The 18,578-nt window shown below is 35.7% G+C and overlaps 1 protein-coding gene across 6 annotated transcripts in view; it reads right to left on the reverse strand.

Annotated features, from left to right (window-relative positions):
• LOC100266746 (stromal processing peptidase, chloroplastic) overlaps nt 1–18,578 on the reverse strand; it is a 38,119-nt gene that overhangs the window by 17,713 nt on the left and 1,828 nt on the right. For all 6 annotated transcript variants that reach the window (XR_009465118.1, XR_788146.3, XR_788145.3 and 3 more), the window contains exons 3-18: nt 16,893–17,134; nt 15,029–15,227; nt 14,585–14,632; nt 14,225–14,332; nt 13,941–14,129; nt 13,435–13,734; nt 11,061–11,162; nt 10,344–10,478; nt 8,974–9,198; nt 6,821–7,024; nt 6,526–6,696; nt 5,687–5,836; nt 4,501–4,638; nt 4,091–4,318; nt 3,840–3,992; nt 3,530–3,656 (exon numbers count right to left, since the gene is read on the reverse strand). Coding sequence is in view for 2 of the 6 variants with exons in the window: in XM_059735020.1 (XP_059591003.1) it covers nt 3,530–3,656; nt 3,840–3,992; nt 4,091–4,318; nt 4,501–4,638; nt 5,687–5,836; nt 6,526–6,696; nt 6,821–7,024; nt 8,974–9,198; nt 10,344–10,478; nt 11,061–11,162; nt 13,435–13,734; nt 13,941–14,129; nt 14,225–14,332; nt 14,585–14,632; nt 15,029–15,227; nt 16,893–17,134 (2,719 nt within the window). In the remaining 4 variants the exon portion in view is untranslated. The remainder of the gene's footprint in view (nt 1–3,529; nt 3,657–3,839; nt 3,993–4,090; nt 4,319–4,500; nt 4,639–5,686; nt 5,837–6,525; nt 6,697–6,820; nt 7,025–8,973; nt 9,199–10,343; nt 10,479–11,060; nt 11,163–13,434; nt 13,735–13,940; nt 14,130–14,224; nt 14,333–14,584; nt 14,633–15,028; nt 15,228–16,892; nt 17,135–18,578) is intronic.

Raw genomic sequence — 18,578 nt, forward strand, 5'->3', positions numbered from 1 at the left:
GCTTGATCCACCTTTACGAAACGCATCATTCACTTGGTCAAATTTGCAAGAGTCTCCCGTGTGTAAGAGATTGGACCGTTTTCTTTACTCAAATGAGTAGGGGCAGCTCTTTCCCCAAGGCCTTCAAGAAGCCCTTCTTAAAAGGACCTCGAATCATTGGCCAATTGTTTTGGATACCAACCCGTTCAAGTGGAGCCCAACAACTTTTAGGTTTGAGAATATGTGGTTGCAACATCTTAGTTTCAAGGAGAACTTTAGAAATTGGTGGAGAGGTTTTCAAGGAAATGGATGGGAAGGTCACAAGTTCATGAGAAGATTACAATTTGTTAAAGCCAAATTGAAGGAGTGGAATAAGGTTTCTTTTGGAGAGCTTAATGAAAAGAAAAAAAGCATCCTCAATGATTTAGCTAACTTTGATGCCATTGAGCAAGTAGGGGTCTCACTTCCGATCTGTTAGTTCAAAGAGCCTTAAGAAAAGGGGAGCTAGAGGAATTAATTTTGAGGGAAGAAATCCATTGGAGACAAAAAGATAGGGTGAAATGGGTTAAGGAAGGGGATTGTAACTCTTAAGTGTTTTCATAAAGTGGCTAATGGCAGGCAAAATAGGAAATATATCAAGGTGTTGGAGAATGAAAGGGGCTTAGTGTTGAATAATGTCGAGAGTATCACAAAGGAGATCTTGCTTTACTTTGAAAAGCTCTACGCGAGTCCTACAGGAGTCTTGGAGCATTGAAGGATTAGATTGGTCCCCTATTTCGGAAGAGAACGCGTTAAGGTTGGATTCTCCTTTCACTGAAGAAGAGATTTCTAAGGCCATTTTTCAGTTGAATAGGGATAAGGCGTCGGGGCCTGATGGCTTTACCATTGCAGTATTTCAAGATTGTTGGGACGTGATCAAGGAGGATTTAGTGAGAGTGTTTGCAAAGTTTCACAGGAGCGGAATTATCTATCAAAGCACTAATGCCTCCTTCATAGTTCTGTTACCCAAAAAGAGTTTGACAAAGAAAATCTCAAATTTTAGACCCATTAGCTTGATCACTAGCCTCTACAAGATAATAGTCGAAGTGCTTTCAGGGCGTCTAAGAGGGGTTCTACATGAAACCATCCACTCTACTCAAGGTGCTTTTGTTCAAGGGAGACAAATTTAGGATGCGATTCTCATAGCTAATGAGATAGTGGATGAGAGAAGACGATCACGGGAGGAAGGTGTCGTCTTCAAAATTGACTTTGAAAAGGCTTACGATCACATGAGTTGGGATTTTTTGGATCAAATGTTGGAGAATAAGGGGTTCAGTCCTAGATGGAGGAAATGGATGAGTGATTGTTTGTCCTTGGTATCTTATGCAGTCTTGGTGAATGGAAACGCTAAAGGGTGGGTTAAGGCATCTCGAGGCTTAAGACAAAGTGACCCTTTATTCCCTTTTTTGTTTACTTTAGTCGCAGATGTACTGAGCAGGATGCTTTTGAGAGCAGAGGAAAGAAATTTGTTGGAGGGTTTCAGGGTGAGTAAAAACAGAACTAGGGTGACCCATTTGCAATTTGCAGATGATACCATTTTCTTTTCTAACACTAGAGAGGAAGAACTGCAGACTCTCAAGAGTCTTTTGCTAGTGTTTGGGCACATTTCTGGGCTCAAGGTCAACCTTGACAAGAGTAATATTAATGACATCAATCTTGATCAGAATCATCTTTCAAGATTGGCTGAGATGCTTGATTGCAAGGCTTCTGGTTGGCCTATACTCTATCTGGGTCTTCCTTTGGGAGGGAACCCCAAGGCGTGTGGCTTTTGGGATCCAGTGATTAAGAGAATCTCAAGAAGATTAGATGGGTGGCAAAAGGCTTACTTATCTTTTGGTGGAAGGATAACTCTTATCCAATCTTGCCTCACCCATATGCTCTGTTACTTCCTTTTCTTATTTAAGTTACCCGCTTCAGTGGCTGCAAAAATCAAGAGGTTGCAAAGGGATTTTTTATGGTCAGGAATTGGAGAAGGCAAAAAAGATCATTTAGTTAGTTGGGATGTTGTGTGTAAACCAAAGGCAATAGGGGGATTAGGTTTTGGGAAGATTTCTCTAAAGAATCTCGCTCTTTTAGGGAAATGGTTGTGGAGGTACCCCTAGAGAGGGTTCAGCTTTATGGCATCAGGTCATCTTAAGCATTTATGGATCACACTCTAATGGTTGGGATGCTAACACTTTAGTCAGATGGTCACATCGTTGTCCTTAGAAGGCTATTGCACAAGTCTTTCAAGAGTTTTCCTTATTTACTCGGTTTGTGGTAGGAAATGGGGAAAGAATTCGTTTCTGGGAAGATTTGTGGTGGGGGGACCAACCTTTGGGAACCCAATTTCCAAGACTATTTAGAGTAGTCTTGGATAAAAATATTCATATTTTTTCAGTTCACGGTTCTACTCGTCCTTTCTCTTGGAACTTTAATTTCCGCCGTAAACTTTCAGATTCTGAGATAGAGGACTTAGAAGGCCTCATGCGGTCACTTGATGGTTTGCATCTATCTCCTTCGGTTTCAAATGCTAGATTTTGACCTTTATCTTCTTCAAGGCTTTTTTCAGTCAAATCTTTCTTTCTAACCTTATCCCAATTTTCTGGCTCTCCTCAGGTTTTTCCTTCTAAGTTCATTTGGAAATCTCAAGTCTCATTCAAAGTGAAGTCCTTTGTTTGGTTAGTGGCACACAAGAAGGTAAATACTAATGACATGCCACAATTGAGAAGACTCTACAAAGCCCTTAATCCTGATATTTGTATTCTCTGCATGAAGCATGGGGAATCAGCAGATCACCTTTTCCTACATTGCTCCTTGATGATTGGATTGTGGCACAGATTATTTCAGTTAGCCAAGATGGATAGGGTCCCCCCGATGAGCATTTTTGACATGATGTCCATCAAATTTAATGGTTTTGGTTCATCTAAGAAGGGGATAGTTTTGTGGCAATCTGCGAGCATCGCTTAAATTCAGGTTGTGTGGTGGGAAAGAAACGCGAGGATTTTTTAGGATAAAGCAAGAAATTCAGAGTATCTTTGGGACTCTATTGTTTTCCTTACCTCTTTTTGGGCTTTTTGTTCCAAGGTTTTTAAGGGGACTCCCCTTAATGTGTTACAATTTGACTGGTTAGCGGTATGTACTCCATGAGGAATGGTCCAATCTAGAGAGTTCGCTTGTTTTACTGTGTACTTTCTTATAGTTTAGTTTTCTTTGGTGGGAGGATTTCTCATCCTTCTTTTGTACTTCTTTTTTCTATCAATATATCTCTATGTCGTTTCCAATCAAAAAAAAATACTAGCTACAGGATTGGAGTGGAAAAACTTCTTCCTACTATGCATACAGATTCCTATATATACATATATCAAACAACCTTAGTCTCATCTCATCATTTGAAAGAATTTCTACCAGAGATTCCGGAATATTTAGAGGATTATGGTCCCCCCCTCCCCTCCCCCCCCCATCCCCACTTCAGCAAAATGTAATCTATGATGAAAATTCAATACATACTCCAGTTATGATAAAAACTCACCATCATCAACTGAGATATTATTGATAGACTCAAAAAGGTCTTTTCCTTCAATGGTGAAACCCCAACGGTTGGGTGCAGGGCCAGCAATATATGCACATGCTCTTTCATCAGTATCCTTCAAGAAGACCTGCCAAAAAGAAAAATAGTGATAACAGTATAAGTTAGCAAGGCAGGGAGGCCAGCTAATGTTGGAGATCCTAAAGCAGGAACCAACTAGGGTAGGTAAATAAACCCTATACTTCAAATGTATTCCAGAGAATTCTAATTTCTGAGACATCAATCAATTCTAAGAGTTAGCTTTGCTTCTCACTTGTTGAAACTGCAAATCAGATGGATATGACCGAAACATGATTGAGCTAGATTGTTGCTCTATCTCAGAATCTCTTGATGCTCTAACTGTCCCCATGTAATCAAGAATACAAGATTCGATATCCTCCTCTGAGAAGTCCCCAACCACACTTACCTGAAAAATGAATAAAGCAGCCATAAGATGATAAGAAATCTTATTTTCACATGTAATTCTCACCCAAAATGAAAAATGTAAAAGCAAAAATTAAGCACCTCCATGTTATCACCAACAAACTGATTCATCACTGCATCCTTTACTGACTGCAATGTCAGATTCTGTAATGATTTTGGACTAGGTTCAACAAATCGCTCATCTCCATTCAACATTGCTAACATGAGCTTGTGAGCCGTGGATCGTTCTAAGCTTTTGGGAATGGACCGGTAATATGACAAATATAATTGCCTTGCTCTATCAAATGCATCATCCAGCCATACACTATGCTGCACACCAACAAGCATAATCATGGAACAAAAAAGTAGCAGCATATTTTTAGCAAAAGAAGGGCATATGTAAGATGGCCCATTGCAATTACATTTGCTAACCATGAGGATCAATTATAAAAGGAAAATTCCAAACCTCATTTAGAGATTGACCAATATCAAACCATTAAGGATCAAATTACCTCAAGCACCATATGGAGTAGCTGGAAAGCTGCACGCATCCCATTGTCTCTTAGAGTAAAACGGAATTCCATACAAATAAATTCTTCAGTGGACTCCAAAGAGCAATTTATCAGGTGATTCACACAGAAAAGTTCAACCTGGAGGAGCATACTGACATAAGTGAGACAATCACTTTTTCTTTTTTTATTATCTTTCTTTTTTTCTTTTTGTGTGTGTGTGTGTGTGTGTTGGTTGGCAGAGGGGGGAGGAAAGGGTGGCGGTGTTGTGTGTTGGGGGGTGGTATGCTTTTTGGCATGGCAGAGGGCTAATATGAAGAGTTCCCATGAAGGGAAGAATAAGGTTATTTTTGTTATCAGAAATAGGCAAGGAAAAAGTAATGTAAATAGCACAACTTTAGGTGACCTATAGAAGAAGATTAAAGGGTTTCAACATGTTAGTTCACAATACATTTATAGCATTTTAGAGATTACTAACCAGACAAAATGCAGCAACATCCAGGATCTTCCCTAGATAATGAAAAATCTCAAAAAAAAAAAAATATATATATATATATGGTGCAGCGGAAGGTTTGTTTTAAAACGAAGCAAAAGAAATACTCAATAACAAACACAAGATCACAATACGATCTGAAAATTGGGGAATAATTCTGAAATTTATATTGAACTCTTCTCTAACAATTACAATGAGTCTTAAAATAATGTTTGTAATGCAAAAATAAAGTAAATAACTGAAATAGGAAACTAGAAATAGGAAACCAAGGCAATTGGAAACTAGGGAAACTAGGAAAACTAGGAAAGAAATAGGAAACTAATGATGAACCTACAATAGAAACTAAAAATGTAGAAAATAGAAACTAACCTAAAATAGAAACTAATGATGTAGGAAATAAAAACTAATCTAAAATAGAAACTAATGATGTAGGAAACTAAAAATAGAAATTAATGGAAATAGAAACTAATCTAAAATATAAACTAACGATGTAGGAAGCTAAAAATAGGAACTAATGATGATTGTGTGCTGCATCAAAAAAAAAACCAAAACCAAAAAAACAAATTTCTAGTCACGCATGCTAAAGGGCTGTATTTAAGTTTTAAAAAAGAAGTATCAAAGAAAACTTTATATAGTAATACAAAAAATAATAATCAAATAACAGTAGATCAACAAAAGAGTACAAAATTATGGTACCTGCTCTCTGGAAAAGTTGCCAACACGACCGCCCTCACTAAGGGTCCGAACACCTACAACAACAGCCCCCCTTGACTCAAAGCTTTCTGCCGCTCGGCCACCACCAACTATAAGCCGCATTACACCCCCTCGAGCTTCATTTCTTGATATCTTTTAATATTTCATTAATAAAGATAAAAGTTAAGTCTATGGGCATGGTTAAAGACACTAGTTATCATCCATGCACATGTTCCCATCAACATATGCACATAATAGAGAAGAAAGTATATGATCTAAACCAATCATATTCTTTTATAATGAAAATGATCAATACAAACACTGATGAAATGATTCCAAAATAAGTAATATTATGTCTCATGAATCATCAATGGAAATCATAAATATATCCTTAAATTGATTTGAAATTTAAAAAGTAATGAAGGTACAAATGCATTAGGTTATCTGGAAAACCACACCTCTGAATCAACTGTGATTTTTCTCTCCTCTTCTAAAAATGATACGAAAATGAAAATTTTATCATGAAAAAATAGGTAAAAATTGGATAGCATATCTAGCAAAAAAAATGTTCAAAAAGACAATAATTAAAGTCCTATGTAAAGGTGTCATTTATACAAAATGTTTGGAAAACATGTGTATCAGCATACATATAAAAAAATGAATCATTTTTTTTTTTTGATAAATGAGCACAAAATATATTAAAGGGCGAAAAACCACAAGCATACAGGTAGTATACATATAAAAAAAATTAAAAAAAAATGAATCATATATCTTATAATTACTAAAAGTAGAAGATTAATTTCCCTATAATTCCCCTGAAGCAATTTTAATACCAGGCATACCTTGTAGTTTACAGGAATTCCATTTGAAAGACGGAGCTGAGTGATTCCTGTTTCATTGTCATACACTTTTGTGACATTTACTTCTGGAGATAGAGGAATAAAAGACGGACTTCGCTCTACCCTTAATTTCTGTAGCTGTGATGAAGATATCAGTTCTTTTGGTACCTCAAGCTGCAAAATTAAACAAAACAAATGATGCAGTAAGCAAAAGAGTCTTCACTTGTTGTTTTCCCCAGAATGTCATGGCAATGGAAGGTCAAAGTGGTAAGCAAGCTCAGTTTCTACAGAAAGATACCTCTGGCTCAGCCTCAATGGGTTCCTCCAAACCTGCTTTTATGGCATCTGTGATCTCAATTGGAGATATCTTGAACTCAATTTCACCACTACCCTCAACATGCACTTTTGTTGGAACACAGGCGACAATAGCAGCAGGAAGAGGTGCAGTAGGTTTTCCAAAATCAGAGATGAATTCTAGCACCTTAGCACCAGTAGAATTGACCTAAACCCAAGACATAACAAATATTACACTATAAATGTTAAAAAGCAAGATTTACATGCAGATTAACAGCCAAGAAACTGAATAAACTGAATCTGGCATGATCCTTGGTACTAGTAATAATACATTATTAGTCACCAGAGTGAAAACTACAATTCAAAACTTCCCAAAGATTTTTTCTTTCTTACATTATCCACAGATAAGTAAGAAGATGTCAAGGATTGGGTAGTGATCAATTTTGCGAATTGTGGATCTTGTATTTTTGCATTTTTTGAATTTGACCACCTGATTAAGCATCTATATTAGAGTGTAACAAGGACACCAGCCCACAAGCATTCATGTCTGAGACACAAAGTTCCCAGCATGATGATCTCAAGAACACTATAAATCCCAAATTTAAGTAATCATAGCAGCATGGCAGTGCCAATAGAAGTCAACTCACAAGCTCTTTTCCAAGGAACTCAAGCATATTGTAGTAAATAATGATGACTACAATGGTAATAAACAACATCTATGATAACCTAATAAGGTAAAAGATTTAAGAACTATTCTCCTTCAACCTTTTATTCTTGATCATTGTATAGTCTAAATAGGGAGAGGGAGTTCTTTTTGTGTCTCTCTCTGTTTTGTTTGGTGTTTTGACGCCTTTGTATATGCCATATATCCTTTTGTGTGCCCTTTTGTTAGGTGCTTTTAATATATTTGTTGTTTGCCTATCAAAAAAGACAAAAGTTTAATATATGATCTTTATGAGTGAAATTACTTCTTTGGAGATTCAATCAAGCTTTTGCTAGGAAAATGACTTTGGAGATTTCCCCTAGAAAGGGAGATTTTTGGAGGAAAGTCATTGTTGGAAAATTTGGAGAGGTGGAAGGGGGCTGGACCACTAGAGAGGTGAGGGATTCTTATGGGATGGGCCTTTGGAAAGACATTAGAAAAGGATGGGAGGATTTCCTTCTTAGAACTAGTATCCGTATTGGAAACGGTAGACACACAAGATTTTGGTGGGACATTTGGGTTGGGGATTCTAAGCTGAAGGATCTTTTTCCTACGCTGTTCATAATTGCAGCCCACTACTTCAGTGGCTGACCTTTGGGGAAGGCAAGAAGGTGGAGGCAGATGTTGGGAGGTGCACTTTAGAAGATCCTTCCAAGCTTGGGAACTAGAGGAGGTGACTCGTTTTTTCTGCGGTAAAGGTTTGAGAAGAAGAGGATACCTTAGTATGGAAGAACGATGGGAGGGGAAAGTTTAATGTCATATCGTATTATAGGTCTCTAAGGGCTGAGAATAGCTTTTTATTCCCATCCAAAGAGATTTGGGGTTCGTATGCCCCTCTTAGAACTCGTTTTTTTGCTTAGGAAGCAGTTTGGGGAAAAAATTTAACAATTGACATGTTAATGAAGAGGGGTTGGTCCATGGTCAATAGGTGCAGCCTTTGTAAAGACAACAAAGAATCGGAGGACCACAACCTGATTCATTGTGGTAAGACGAGAGCTTTGGACTTTGCTGCAATCATCTTCTGGACTGGTGTGGGTGTTCTCGGCTTTAGTGAGAAATCTTCTTCAGGAATGGAAAATTAAGGGGCTAGGGAAAAAGAGCAGAGTAGTTTGGAGATTGGCGCCTATTTGTCCTTTTTAGTGTATTTGGGGAGAGCGAAACCAAAGAACATTCCAAGATGAAGAGTTGTCAAACCAAAGTTTGAGGACCTCTTTTTCCATTCACTTCTAGAGTGGTCTCAACAATTTTTGGATTAGACTTTCCCACTTTTCTGAATTTTTTGGGTGATTGGCATGGTGACTAGCCATATATCTCTCTAGGTTTTTTCTTTCTTTTGCAGCCTTGTTTTGGCTCTTTTTGTATATTGTTGTATACGTAGGGTGCACCCCCTGTTTTGGTGTTTTTTAATTTGTTTTGTCTTTGTCTATCAAAAAAAAAAAAAAGAGTGAAATTACTTCTTCAAGGGTAACTGTTCCAGCAACAGCAACCAAACTCTCATGTCCCTGTCTCTGATCCATCACCATGTGGCCCAGTGCATCACTCTCCATAATAAAGTCCAAATTATCCACTGATGACACATTATCAATCATGGCCGCCAACTGTTCACTATCTTTTAGTAGAGCGTCCAAATAGCGAGCTAATTCACCTTTTGTGACACCAAACTCTTTAAGCCTTCGAACCTGCAAAAGACAAAACATATTAGATACTAGAAACAGAAAGATGCCGACAAACCAGATCATCCTCATTTGCACAGAACTGAGACCTCAATACATCCTTTTTGACAGTCAAATTGCTTTACAGTGCTTTTGGTTATATGCTAAAACAAAACAAAGGAGAGGAGGTTTGCAGTACAGAAGTTCTTTTGGACAAAGTTGAGGTAACGGTGATATTTTGAAGAGTCCACAACATTGTACTTCCTTTGTAAGGAGGCTGAGGAGTCAACAAATCATATATAATTCATTGTAGAAAGGCTTGCGTTTTGTGGGGAAAACAAATGAAATTTTGGAAGTTGTCTCCTCTTTGCTTGTTGTGGTCTCTATGGAAAGAACAAAAGATAAGATGTTTTGAGGGTGTGGAGAGTTTGACATTACGAATGAGAAATTCCTATTCTTAAAAACAGAAAACGTGATGTTTTCAGATAACATCTTTAAAGTTATTTTCAATTGTTTTCACTTATTTTCTTAGGATTGTTTCAAAAAATAATTATACAACTTTGGAAAATGATTAAAAATAAATCACAACATATAAAAGTTAATTTTTAAAACATATTTAAAAACATAAAACACAAATTAAAAACATTTCAAGTTTCCAAACAGACATTTATTGTACAAAACATTATAAAACTATTCTCAAAAACTATTTTTTAGAACTGTTTTTAAAATCAATTACCAAACAATGCCTTAATTGTTTTTACTTGTTTTCTTAGAGTTGTTTTAAAAAATAATTACACAAATATGAAGAATAATTAAAATAAAACATTATATATAGAAGTTATTTTTAAAACTTATTTAAAAACATAGAAAACAAGTTAAAAACATTTCAAGTTTCCAAACAGACATTTGTTCTAAAAACCATCAAAGAACGATTTTCAAAAACTGTTTTTTAGAACTGTTTTTGAAAAAAAGTTACCAAACAGCGCCTGATTTTCTGCAATTTGAATAGTATATTAGCAATGCATCACCTACACAGCTTCTCAAAGAAACAATGCAAAGTCAGATGGTCAAAGTGATAATAGAGAAATGAAGGGATTACAAACAAATAATCTGATTGAAGAAGCAAGCAACTATAGTGTTAACAAAGAGTGGGAACAGACAAAAGTACAAACCTCTTGAACAGCAACTTTAATTGCACTTTGCCAGTTCTTGGGTTCTGCAGTTACTGTAAGAGTAGTGACAGTGCATCCTTCCCTTCCAGAATCACTATGATCCAACTCAATTGAGGTGAATGGAGGATTGGAACTCTGAAATTTTTTAATCAGTAAGCTAACAGTTTTTTAGGAGAATATAATAATATTATATCATGATCATCATACAATAAACAAAAGACCATAGATGACATTGAGGGAAATCCAATATTTGTGGTAGATGCCTCCAGTGGGATGATAAGTATCCAGAAAATATTATAAATGTTATAAATGGCATTACAAAGATCAGGAATCTGTTTGGTGATATTATTGGTCACCATATCTATATGGAAGCTAGTAGTGCCAATGACAAATCAGCTAATCATATGGAACAGAGATAATGGGAACTAAAAAGCAAAGCTCATAGAGAGAAATGGTTATCAATTATTAAATATGGTTAAATTCATAAACAAGTGGGCAAATCATAAATGACAGTAAATTCATATAAAGAAGGCAAAATAATGAAACCATTGAGCAAGCCAAGAAGCAATCAATGGAAACACAAACTCAAATTTCACATAAGTGCAAGCCAGCATACAATCATAGTTTTAATCATTAAATTATATGCTAAGATTCAGGAACAATCTCAGACAATTTGAAGGAGATGGAGTTAAACCAAGTCACAAATAGAGGAAGCACCTTGTATCTTGTATTAATCCGGAAATGCAAAGCGGAAAGGAATATTCTCTTCATCAGAACATTTCGCAAGTCACCATATGTCTGAACCTTGTTGACAGGAATCTGCAGCAATAATCCCAACTAATCTAATCCACTTCCATAGGTCTATATATATAAAAGACAGATCACCAAGAAATAAAGAAACAAGTACACATGCATACAGAAGATCTGTTCATACACATACATAAATATACCCATATACATATATCTGTGTGCATGTGAGTTCATTTCTTGTCCATTTTTAATGATCTACAAAAATTATTAGTACTGTAAAAAAAAATATGAAAAGCATTAGGATTTTGTTAGTCCAAAATTAGTAATTGATGGCAATTCTGTTCAAATGAAATAGCTGGTAACTCCTGAGCAGTATATCTTCACCATTCAATGCAGACTGATCACCAGATAGAGTTGCATAAAGTTCCAGCAAGCAAATTCAAGTAATTTTATTCCAGACACCACATAGAATGATAAGTTTGCTTTAGAGACTATTCTTGACATATGGAAAAACGAGTATTATCTTTTCATGAACGTCAAAGTTCTTTTTGCTCAACCAGAAAACCTATTTGTTAAAACAACTGTGCCAAATGTAGCAAAGAATCGGCCATCAAATCAAATCAATGATATATGGACTAATAGGAGCAGGTATTTAATCTTTGATAGAGACATCACCTTCATCAATCAAGGAGGATAATTTCTTGAGATTAATAGGAGCTATATTTCAGCTTCCATTGAGACATCAATTGGAATAGGCCAGTGTTATGAGGATTCAGTGTAAAGGGTGGATTCATGAAAAACAAGCCCATGAACGTGGATTAGATGAGAGTTCACTAATCCTGTAAAACTACCTTCTTATTTCTAGTGGATTTGAGTCTTACTACAGAGAAATCCTCTAATTCCCCTCCAAGATACAGATTATTTGGGGTTTCCATGTATGTCACATGTATGATCTCTTATTTACTTAGCATTTCTGTTGTTACTTTCACTGGGATTGAACTTGAATAGGAAGATATAGCTAGGGTTTGAATCTGATCTAAACAATTTTAGAGAACCCAACAAGTTTTTAAAAAAAAATTAAAAACTATACACCCAAGTACACAAGTCACATACAAAGAATATCAAAAGGAATAGCCTAGAGGAAGAAAAAACACAAAAAACTACTCCCTCTCTTATCTAGATCCCACCCTATCTACAAAATCACCTAGAAGTTAAAAAATCTAGTCACCTCTCCCCATCCTTTCTAGATTAATCTAGGTGAAGATAGTTGTTTGCAAGCTAGATTAGCTAGTTTAGATTGACAATTTTGTTCCAAACATAACTAGATTCACCATACGTACTTCCTTGGGATTACACTTGCCATTGAAGACTCGAAGTAATAAATTCAGACATGTGATCATTCAGGTAAGTATGATTTAGTGAGGTTGGTATGAAAAATGGCAAGAAAATAGGTATGATTTGATTTTTTACAGAAGCAATCTGGAAAAGGGCCACAAAGTGAAAATACCAAAGGAGTGCTCAAGCACCCCTTGCAAGCTCTTAAGTGATCAGGGTGATTTTTTGGGTTTTTATTTTTAATTTTGGAATTTCGTGAATAAGAAATCCCACTATCGAACCTGACCCATTAGGGTTTTCACTATATAAATACGTCTTACAAAGTTGAAAAATACACATGCCTTGAATTGATATTGCCATTATTCTTCCATACATTCTCAAATCTATGAAGAGTTAAACTCATTATTCAAGGTAGAGTCATGGTGGTTGATTGCATCCCCCTCAAAAAGAAAAAGAACTTTCAAGAAGCATTCTCAAAAACCATAAAAAAATAGTCTTAATTAAGCAATATAAATTAAAAATAAATAAATAAATAAGGCACCTCCAAGACATCAACAAAGCAAATTGAAGGGGTAGAAAACTTTTAATTTAGCAAAGATAAAGACTATTAAGGGTTCAGAAGAGGAAGTGGCTATTAGGGTGTGTTACAAACTGAAAAAAGGAAGAAAACAAGGAGGACTTCTCATGACTGCTATATTCCTCGTCTTTCTTCCTTTTTCTTAGCCCTGGCATCATGTTGCCCTTGAAGAGAGGGCTTTGTTTGCTAAAAACGTTTGGTCCTCTCCATAAAAGCTAGTTTTATCATTTCACCTTCGACGTGAAAGCAGCTGGTATGCAGTGTTCCACAAAACAGATTATTTTCTTGCCTTTACACACAGCCATGTACTTCCAAATATCCAGGAATTATTTAGAAATGCAACAAAACAAGGCAGGTCACTATAGATGCACTGAAAAATACAAGATGACAAACAAATAAACCAAACAGCACAATAGGCCCTATTCTTACCTTGCAGAACATATTAATTGAGAAATTCTGAAGCAACTCATGCTGAAATATCTGCGGAGACTTCATATCCTCATTGCTTCCAGGAAGAGACCAATTGTGCTTGACAGGAGGACGAACCGCATGTCTTTCCTTTTTAGTAAATTTAGATTGATCTACAGGAATCGGTGACCTATCATGAGACAAACTTCCAGCCAGTCCAACTGAGAGTTTGGGAACAAGAAAACTAGCCATTGCACCAAATGCACTGGGAGTAGGCGCTGCAGCTGTTTCATTTTCCATTCCAGTTTGTCCAAAGATGGCCTGCATGAAACTTACAGTGCACATTACTCATGAAAGCACCTCATGATAGAAAAACTAATCCTACAACTACAAGAAAGTTATGAAGTTCCTAATGCATACAAATAATAGAAATTAATTTGGTGCACTTATTTTGGCACTTATTATAAATTTCTTTTCATTTGCCTATCAAAAAGAAACTTGAGAAATTAAGCAGATTTCTAACATACTTCAATCTGGTAAACTGTCTTTGAAATGTTATCAATATCCCCCACAATGTACAAGGTTGCATTTGCAGGGAAGTACCAACGCTCATGGAATTTCCTGATTTTATCTGCATCCCACTTCTTAATCTGCTCTTCTAGTCCAATTGGAAACCTTTTACTGAGCTTGTTTTCAGAATGCAAATGTTGTAATAACTGTGCTCAGAAGAGAACCAAACAAAATATAATATGATATTAGCCAACAATAAGAAAATATTGACATGATATAAATCCATTAACATATCTAGTACCTGGCAGTCAACTCGGTATTCTATTGTGTTCATCATCTGTAGTTCTGAAAGTATTGCCCGCCTTTCTTTTTCCACTCGAGAAGCAAGGAATTTTGGGTGGAAAGCAATCTGAATTCATGAAAGGGAGCATTATTGGCTAGCCATACCAGACAATTATAGTTAAGCTAAGAAATGTTCTTTTATATAAAAATAAAAAATTAAATTAAATTAAATAAAGAAAGTGAATAAAATCCACATTAACATAGCACAAGAACCAAGTTATAGATGATATGCATATTGAAGTTGTTCTAGGAATTGAAAATTTCTCCTTAAATCAGTGCATGTCACATAAAAGCAATACAAAAATTCCATTATCCATACCTCATTCAAAGCATCGAGTACAAATGGTAGTAAATCTCCATCAGAGTCCTAAGAAAGTCATTCCACACACTGTCAAAACATGTATAATGTATTGGTAGCATGCATAAAGGTAATAGTTAAATCATAACCATATACATCCATATTCACACCCATAACTTGAACTTAAAATGCACACAGCCGGTCTCCTATGGAGAACAGGAGAATTTCAAATTTTAATTGTATTCTGTTACACCTAAAAAATGTTTTAAATGGATGCAAGTAGTAATTGTAAATAATTTTTTTCTCTTTTTTTCCTTCTTGGCTCTATCAAGGATTAAAAAAAGAATATCAACTATCAAGACCAAAAATAATAAAAGAAAATTATACTGCAGCACAAAGGGAAAATAGGTTGCCTCAATTGTTCACTGTCTAAACAAGGAGCCATAAGACAAATATTGAACAGACCTTGGTACTAGTTGGTGAATGGATGTGAAACACTGTATGATGGAAATCTGTATAAGCATTAGACCGGGCCCCTGTCCCAAGAAGTTTCTCACGCTTCTTACTTCCAAGAAATGCAACATGTTCAATCATATGTGCAATGCCTTGCTCATCATCTTCCTCATCAATTGACCCCACATGAACTTCCATGTGTGCTTCAAACCTAAAATTCAAGACGTATATTTATATATTAGAAAACATGATTTAATCCTAAAAATATTAAGTTGATGCAAATGTGATCCCACATTCCCAAAATTTATGCTGAAGTAGAAGCTATGGTTGATATTCCTTTCATTTTTATTTTTCTTTTGTTTTAATTTATTTATTTATTTATTTATTCATATCTTTTGGGGGGGAGGCAGCTGATTGGGGCTGGGGGCTGTTTGTATTTTGAGTACAAATGAGCACAATCAATTAATTGAAATGGTTTCTCCAAATGTTGGATTAGATTTGAAATGTAGCCTAGTTGCCTAGATCTAGATTTTACATTTTCCAATTTTTGTCCATCTGATTCACATGAATAAAAATTTGAGAACCAAAAAAAAACAAAAAAAGAAAAGAAAAAGAAAAAGCTCTCCTATATTGAACTAGTGATCTTCTAAGGTTTTACTGCTTGATATCATAAGAAAGTAGTGTTGAGTCATGTGTTTGATTTATAATACATCATGGAATACATATTTTATGTACTTCTACTTGTAGTACAATTTTCCATCTTTAGTCAACATAATCATAGATTTCTCCTTAGGATAGCTCATTCTTGTACTGTTTTTATAGATCACTTTTTTTTGGGTCCCTATTGGGACTTGAACCTGGAACCCCCTATATCCTCACCCCAACCCTTTATTACCTAATCGAGGCCTTAGTCGCCAAGTTTTTATTCGTTTTCTATGAACCAAAATGTTGTTTCTGATTGAAATATATATATATATATATATATATATATATATATATATATATATATATATATATAATACAAATAAATTAATAAAAAAGATTATTTGATATCAGACCATGCATATGATTGTCCCAAAAGACACTATTGGCAGACATGGTAGTTAGCTTATTTTTGTCTCCAATTCATTAAATTTATAAAATAATTGAAATCCAAAGGCTAATTAAACATATCTTAGAGGTGTGTTGTCAACTGGTTTTTGAACTATGAACACGTGTAGGAGAGAGGGCGAGCATATCTTTTCCAAACCTTAGACACGTGTTCTCAATTAGATTGCACTAGTAGAAGAGAGATCAAGAATCTTTGGTCAAGTGTATATGAGGTGAACAGATCCCTTGTAAGGTAGGACTGTTTGAATACTGGACAAACTTTAATTGTTTAGCTTCAACCACATGCATCTGATTGCAAAACACGTGCACAATGTAGAATGAACAATGTTCATTTGAAGAAGAGGCACCTAGAATCATTTATATTCCTGTGCACCAGTTTCATGAGCTTTTTCGAAAAGGGGTTCCAAAGGTAATTTTAACCATGCTAACAATAATATTTAAAGATTTGTAACTATGTACAAATTTTGAAACCTAATAGAAACTTCAAAATAAAAATCTCTCTCTCACACAAGATTAAACTATTATGAATGCTTCTACATTCATAAAATCAAGGAAGACAAGATCCCATATAAATTTATTTTTAAAGGGATCTGCATATTGTAAGCTTGCTTTTTTGAACATGAAGTCTACCCTATGATTTGGAGAGCAAAATGTGCACATGAATATAAATGCAAGGATGATTAATTCAATGCAAAAATGCCACATTTCACAAACTAGCTCCATCCTTGAAAGCAACAGAAAAAAAGAAAGCTATGGATGAAAATACCTGTTTGGTGGAACTTTATTAGGTAAAATAAGGTACCGCAATCCATTTTTCAATTGTCCTCGATAAAGTTTTGGGTGAGATGGAAGTTCAGAACATAAAAATCCCTCTAATTCTGCTCTTCCTATTTCAGGATCCACTAAATCCAGACCTTGCTTTTCTAGAATGCCATCTGGCCAGGCTGTACTCGCTGCATGTGGCTCATCTGGACCCACAGTCGCATTCAGAACACGAACTCTTTTCACCTAAAAAGAAGTGCAGGTAATAGTCAATCAAAGAGAATTTGTCCAACAAGTGTGAGGAGAGGAAAATAGGTTCCATTGCAAGTTTTCTTATAAGCATCCCTCGGAATGACTACAAAACCCAGATGATTATAATCTGCATTGTTGCAGATGCTAACAAAAAAAAAAAGTATCCAGCATATTAATTGAAGGCCTCACATAAGATAAATCATATCAAACAGGCACTAAATTTGCGCTTTATATGGAAGAGAGAGAGAGAGAGAGAGAGAGAGGGAGAGAGAGAGAGAAGGCCTCACATAAGATAAATCATATCAAACAGGCACTAATTTTGTGCTTTATATGGAAGAGAGAGAGAGAGAGAGAGGGAGACTATAATGAAAAAGTGGTCCGAAACAATTTATATCTGGTTGAAGATAAAGCAATTTCTGTTTTCTGGAGGAAATCTTTCACCTTCTACTGCATCCACCCCAAAGACCAGCAACAATATCATTACAGAAACACCCACATTCCCAGGTGTCTACCATGTACATGTGTGTATGCATATAAGTTTATAACTTTGTACAAGATGAACCCAGTTTTGGGTTTTCTCAGTGTGCCTTAAATAGTTTGCCTGACAGCACAACAGGAAGCTACAAAGGACTAAGCTTAGTGCTGATATGTCTGTTTATGGAATGATGCAAAAATAGCATGAGTATTAGCAGACAATGGCCACTATAGTCATCCATTTCCATTTTTTGTCAGAATAAATCTAATTTTTTTATAGGCAAATAAGAATAATATTAATAGTGCCTGGCACACCAATGTCCATAGAGGCTATACAAAGGTGCCAAAACAGAAAAGAATAGAAGAGAGAAATAAAAAAGCACCTTGCTCCCATCAAAAAGTGTCCAACCAATCAACAAATTCTAATATAGAGCTCCATCTAAAAACTTCCTAGCCCAAAGCAAAAGAGAGCACAAGAATGAGTTTTGAAATCTTGATCCATTTATTCCACATTGACAGTGTTCAACAATTCCTCCCCTTCTAAATGGTCCAAAAAAAGCACAGAGTAGCAACCCTCCATACCTTGTCACCTTCCTACATTTCTCTGCCACAAAGGTCCCATGACAACTTGATAAAGTCTCTCCCACGATAGAAGGAAACACCCACTTGACATCCAAAAAAAAAAGAAGAACCATAAGTGTCACAATATCCTCGTTTTAGCATAATGAAGAAGGAGGACAAGATCAGTTGATTCCTCCTCAACTATTTTTTTTTTATACATAAAAGGAGATTGTATTAAAAATAGAAAGTATACACGATGTATACAAAGCAACCATAAGCTAGAAGGGGGCAAATGCACAAAAACAAGCAACTACACCCTATGGGGAACCTAACTAATCCACAAAATCTAACAACATAGAACCTCCTCAACTTTACAAAGATAACATCCATACACCAAAATCCA

The sequence above is a fragment of the Vitis vinifera genome, chromosome 18 (assembly GCF_030704535.1).
Source record: "Vitis vinifera cultivar Pinot Noir 40024 chromosome 18, ASM3070453v1".
In the NCBI taxonomy this organism is placed as follows: domain Eukaryota; kingdom Viridiplantae; phylum Streptophyta; class Magnoliopsida; order Vitales; family Vitaceae; genus Vitis; species Vitis vinifera.